Here is a 5,852-nt window from a genome sequence, read left to right as displayed (position 1 = left end):
AGTCACTCTTTAATATTTTTTTTAATTATTTTTGAAGTGGTTTTTGAGATGTATTAGAGATATAATAAAAAAGTTATATACTTATAAAAAAATAATAAAAATTAATTTTTATAATAATAATAATCAATAATTCGAAAATTACAGTGGCTCAATAAATAAAAAATAGAATATGATTCACAATGTTGTGCCAAGACCCTACCAACTTTAAATAAAAAAATATTTTTTATATTTTAAAATTTGTGATTGGGTCAAGGGTTGTCCATTTATCTGTCACCATTAAATTAATATTTAAAATATTAATAAGAAAAGTCATCAAGAAATTGCTCTTGGCATCGAAAGTTCCATCATATTATTTATTGTTAATAGGATGACAAGTGGTTGAGAGGCTTAGAACAAGATAGGTTTATTTTTTTTATTAATGCTTAATATGCTTAATTAATTAATTAATTAATCATATTTGAAATCTTTTGGACATTATTTTATTTAAAAATAAATAAATAATAATAATTGTCTACTTAGAACGCCCATTAACATTTTGAAAGGCTCAAAACGTGTTTTAAAATAATGTCTTTTTCCTTTCTCCTCGGGTTGACAAGTTGTTTCCTATTTGTATTTTATCATTCAATAATTGAATATTATAACCATATTATAAACTTGTTTTTAACTTTTTCTGATATTTTATTAATGAAATCATTTGATTCAATGAATTTAAATTTTCTCATATTGGACGTGATCAGGTTGTGGGGACCTAGACTCCTCTCATTAACAAAGATTGAATCTCGTACACATAAAACCTAATTAGACAAGGTTATTCTATGAATATACATCCATTACGTTCAACTCTACTATTACACACCATCAATGAGACGTTACTACATCATTAAAAGTAGAATTTATTATTATTGTTATTTTTTTTTACGTTTATTTCTTCCGAGATAAAAAATGCTTCAACTAACTTAACCATTGAAGAAGTCTACATGAATCCCATTCAGGCACTCTTTTACAGGGAGTTCAAGAGGAGAAGAAGTTAGAGCAATTGCCTAGGGAGGTCACACTAAGGAGGGAACCAACAAGAATGAAAGAAATTCTTTTGAATTTTTTTAACTATATTTAGGCTTTGATTTGAATTTTGAAAAGTCAAAAACTTTTTTTAAACTCAATAAGAATTTCTATGCTAATTTTGTTCAAATAGTTTATCACTTAAAAATAGAAAATTTTAATATGGAAATCGAAAAAATATTACTTTTTATAAAAATTTTATTGTGATTTATGTGAGATGTCGTTTTGTATTTAATAAAACTTTTATAATACCAATATTATCCTTTAAAATATGTGACTTTTACTTCACCTTCTACTTTCGGTTAAAATAAAAACTAGAAAATTCTCTCAAAGAAAGAAGTTGAAGCACTCTGCAATCATTGAATTTGGGCCAAGATCAGCTGTACTAAAATATACTCAGGCCCACAATGAACTGGGCTCAAAGCCTGTGCCCCATGAAGTAGAAAATGGGTCATCTATCCTGCTTTAGTTCGAGTCATGCATAATCTCAACGTGAAAGGCCCCAAATAACTACGTTCAGAAAAAGCGTTGGCCCAAGCCCAAAGCCCACTCCATTTCCCCGAACTTGTTTAATTTCATATTCATCAAAATAGGAAAAAAAAGTGAGTTGGCACATATACTTGGTTTTCTTGATTATGTCTTCTCTTTCACGCTCTTCCATCATATTTTCCCACCAACCAAACAGGAGAAAATCTCTCTTTATTTGGCCTTCTTCTTCTGTTCCCCAGTATAATAGACTATGCAAGGTAACAATATTCAAAATATACAAGCCCAAAAACCAAACGGGGGCTAAGAAATAGTTTATTACTTATGTATAAGCAGCAGAAACAAACGAGACTTTCTCGGAAAATGTCTCTTCATTTCAATCAAAATGAATTGGACAGTTCCAGCTTGGTATAATACCGGTGTTTCTGCTCTCTCCCATGAGCTATCCAGAATATTGAAGAGATCATCACTGCAGCAGAAACCACTGCCAATCCAATGTACATCCATTTACTCTGTGACTGCAGACCTGGACAATGATCCTTGGATATGGTAACGAAGCTTTGCCTCACAAAATCACAGTCCGCTAAATCAACCAGAAAGGGACTGTAATAATAAAACCCATAGCTCACATTCACCGCCACTGTCATAGCACTGTACAAGGAAGGGGAGAGACGGCCTTTCGACACACACTCATCATTTTTCGAATCCTCACATACGTACTTCTTCCATACCTGCATTTTAATATGACCCAATAATATATCTTTATTGTCGAAATGAATTTCATTTCATCTCATTGAATCAAGAGGATGTGATGAAATGTTAATATTTACCTGTGTTGCGTCTTTCAAGTCGACTGCGTCGGGAGGGCATGCTTGACCCACAGAAGCAAAGAAGGGGTTGCAGAGGAGTGGAACCAAAGGACCGGCACCAGGATCAGCGTTTGATACGTCAACGGCGAGGTTGACGATGCTGAGAACCTGATAAGTGACGTCCTTGGCTTTTGACAGTGAATCTTGAGCGGTTTCGGCATCGACACAGGGAAGTATATCATCCAAAGCTGTATGAGCAGTGGGGTTCTGGACCCATTCGTCCATTGCAAGACAAGTATCTCCAGCCACACTAGTACACCAGAGTAAGAGTATAGTTAACTTAATTGAGATGACAAAACCAAAACCCCAATCAAATTTGTGAAAATATAGAATTAATTGTACTTGATGGAAACATGGATTCCGCCATGGGTTCATCTCAAACTCCCGAAAGATTTCTTTTTTTCCAAAGAGCTGGAGAGTGGAAACTAGAAGTATGAAGGGATGGATTTATATGAGACAACTTACTTATGGAAAAGAAGAAATATGCCAGCTAAAATGAATGTTCCCGCAACAAGAATCCATCCAAGGATCACAAAGCTGCAATTATAAAACCTTCCCATTAGAACAAAAACATACACATTTGTAGTGAGAATCAAGGTGATCAGAATGGATGAATGAGGGAAAGAGTTCTCCGACATCGATCTCTTACTCACATGAACACAAGACACTGCACGCCAGAAATTGAAAACACTGGACAAAAAAATTACAAGTAGTCAAACAACTAGCGAAATCAAATCACTAAAATAAACCAAATACCTGTAAAATATGTGCGGCTCAGTGGGCTTACCGAATCCAAGGAGGGACAAAGCAAGCATCGCCGCAGTGACTATTATGACTGTGAGTCGCCTGCATGCATAAACAAACATCACCACATCCCTTGTTACAGAAAACATCCCAGAAAATGGATCATGAAGAACAAAAACAAAACAAGGTCTTAGGATCCTTCATTTACACAGCGTTCACGACGTGTCGTATGCCGTCCAAATTATCTGCTGTTTTTGTGGCAAGCTGGTTAGCTGTATCATTGATCTGCTTTTGGAGCTGGGTGATGGAGTTTTGGACGCCTGGAGGCAGTAACTGATTTTCTACTCGAATTTGCTTAGCTGCATCAAAATAATTAGATACATTCCGGAGGGTTTCGGTTGCGCTTTCTGCCTGGTGGACAACATGTGCTAATGTTCTTCCTATGGTACGGTTGAACTCAAACTGGCTAGTATATAAAGCAGCACCTCCAAGCCTGAAAGTCGAAACCATAGAATTTAAGTTAAATTATTTACTTATCACTTATTATTTAATTTTTATTTTAAGTATTAAAGTTATTTGATAAAATTAACTTAAAATTTATTCTAAATTATTAAATTAACATATGTATCCTTATAAATTATAATTATAACAAAATAGATCGAGTAATAATGAAAATCGTGAAATAATAAAAGAGATCGTGGAAATAATTAGGATAAATGAAGGTAAAAAGGTAAAATAAAAATGTGAAATTAAAAATATGTTAATTATTTTTATTTATTATTTAAAATTATTTTTTATTTTTAAGTTGTATTATTAGATTATTTTATCAAATATACTTAATTTACTTGATAATTTAAATTAAGTTATTAATTAACTTTAAGTTACTAAATTACACACAGTATGATTTTCATTAGCAACTGATAGAGAAGTGTAGAGAGAGATAAACATACATTGCTGCAATGGTGATGATTACTAGGAAAACAAGAGTGATAGCGTAACAGGCTCGAGAATAACCATGAAGGGGCCTTGGACAACAGCAATAGCAGAAGCAGATGACCAATAAGAACACCCCAAATACCATGTACCAGATACCGGCGATGAGAAACATGGGGAAAGCAGTAAAACCAACAGACTGCATTCGATCACAATTTCACGACAAATCAATAAGCAAAAGAATTAATTCACCAAAACCCTATATATATAATCTTTTTTTATATTTAACCACCGTCATTTGAGTGATCTATTCTCGGGTTTAAAAGCCATATTATTATTTTCCTTTGTCCTTTTATTTTCACATTTTGAATTTCCAAAACCATTTCTGATTATCAAACTTTGAAAATGGTAATTCAAATTATACCAACCGGTCTATAACTCCCATGACTTACTAAGAGTTTGTCGAATATTGATTTTAGCAAACGCTTTTAGCCTTTTTAATATTTATTATTTAAATATGAAAAAAAGTTAAAAATATTTTTCAGAATAAACACCAAACACACTTAAAATTTAATGAAAAGAAAGATAAATGTTAAGTATGAATATGGGTATATACTAAATAAAAAAAAATGGTATATAAATAAATAGCAAATACCAATATTGAGAGCATTTTAAAAAATTAAAATAGGGGATGAGAATTTTATTACAAAAAATAATGAAAATTAAAAATTCATTCTCATGGAAACCAAAATCCGCTTCGACTAAGAATCCAATTCATGGGGAGTTGGTAACAAATTAATGGGAAGCATTTGCAATTTCATCAATGTTCTCTAACATACCCCACAAGATTCCATAAATGGGTCATATTTTTTAGTCAAGTGGGGTGGTTTCTCAAAGTATATATAAATTTCCTTTCACATTAACATTTTTCAGCCATTCCAAATGGGAAGAAAAAATGAAATCCAACTCAATTTCATTTCCTTTAATGACTTGCAATTTCCTGATGATTTCACCCCTAAAATTGAATTAGAGTTTGAGAGTCTTACAGCCCAGTAATGCGTGTTACTGATATTCCATCCTCCTGTGTATTGTTTGAAGTGATTGAGAGGGTCTTTTCTCTTTGTTCTCTCTGCAACTAATACAAGAGTTTTCTGATCAGCATCTGCATCAGTGGTAAGCTCCACAAAAGAGGTACTGTCCCCCCATGGCATCTCCTCCCCACCATTCTGTTCCTCAATTCCCATCTCTGAAAATGAAAATGATCCAAATTAATTCATTAGCCTCCTACTTTTCAATGGAATCACCAGATAATATATGCTTTCCCTCATTGATTTTCCACGAAAGGGACAAAGAAACTAGAGGAGAAATAACAACCTTTTTTTTTCCTTCCCAACCTTTGCACCACAGCAATGCAGTGGAATACAGGAAAAGAAAAGAAAAGAAAAGAAAAGAAAATCTGGGGTTGGGTTACGATGGTGTTCTGTGTCTCAGAACTGAAAAAAAAATCCAAAACTTTTACTTCTTTTCTTTTCCTGCATTATTCTTGGCCACCAAACATAACTATAGGAAACAACAGCAAGAAGTGAAGAACCCAACAAATGAAAAGCCAGGTGCAATGAAGTACCTGAAGCGGCCCATGTTTGGAGGCTTGGAAACTGAGAATCTCCATGGGAAAGGCAAAAGAAAGTGAGAGAAAACAAGAGATAGGTGACTGGAAAAGAAAACAAGAGTGTCCTCCTGTAACAAAACATGATTGCGGAG

At 33.4% G+C, this 5,852-nt stretch overlaps 1 protein-coding gene across 1 annotated transcript; it reads right to left on the bottom strand.

The window, feature by feature from the left end:
• Positions 1-1,925: 1,925 nt before the first annotated feature.
• On the bottom strand, positions 1,926-5,335 carry LOC117912743. The gene is made up of 7 exons (XM_034827433.1): positions 5,138-5,335; positions 4,109-4,290; positions 3,367-3,651; positions 3,171-3,260; positions 2,880-3,104; positions 2,376-2,664; positions 1,926-2,276 (listed from the first exon to the last, which is right to left on the bottom strand). Exons 1-7 carry the CDS (start codon positions 5,333-5,335, stop codon positions 1,926-1,928), a joined length of 1,620 nt encoding a protein of 539 aa, XP_034683324.1.
• Positions 5,336-5,852: the final 517 nt, after the last annotated feature.

This window comes from Vitis riparia, chromosome 4 (genome assembly GCF_004353265.1).
Source record: "Vitis riparia cultivar Riparia Gloire de Montpellier isolate 1030 chromosome 4, EGFV_Vit.rip_1.0, whole genome shotgun sequence".
Classification (NCBI taxonomy): Eukaryota; Viridiplantae; Streptophyta; class Magnoliopsida; order Vitales; family Vitaceae; genus Vitis; species Vitis riparia.
Note: the sequence above shows the minus strand (reverse complement) of the source record. Positions and strands in the feature narration are given on the sequence as shown.

Coding starts and splice junctions, on each gene's coding strand:
- LOC117912743 (XM_034827433.1), bottom strand. CDS start 5,335: ATGGGAATTGAGGAACAGAATGGTGGGGAGGAGATGCCATGGGGGGAC. Junction 4,291..5,137: donor GTAACACGCATTACTGGGCT/GTAAGACTCTCA, acceptor GATCGAATGCAG/TCTGTTGGTTTTACTGCTTT. Junction 2,665..2,879: donor ATATTTCTTCTTTTCCATAA/GTAAGTTGTCTC, acceptor CTGGTGTACTAG/TGTGGCTGGAGATACTTGTC.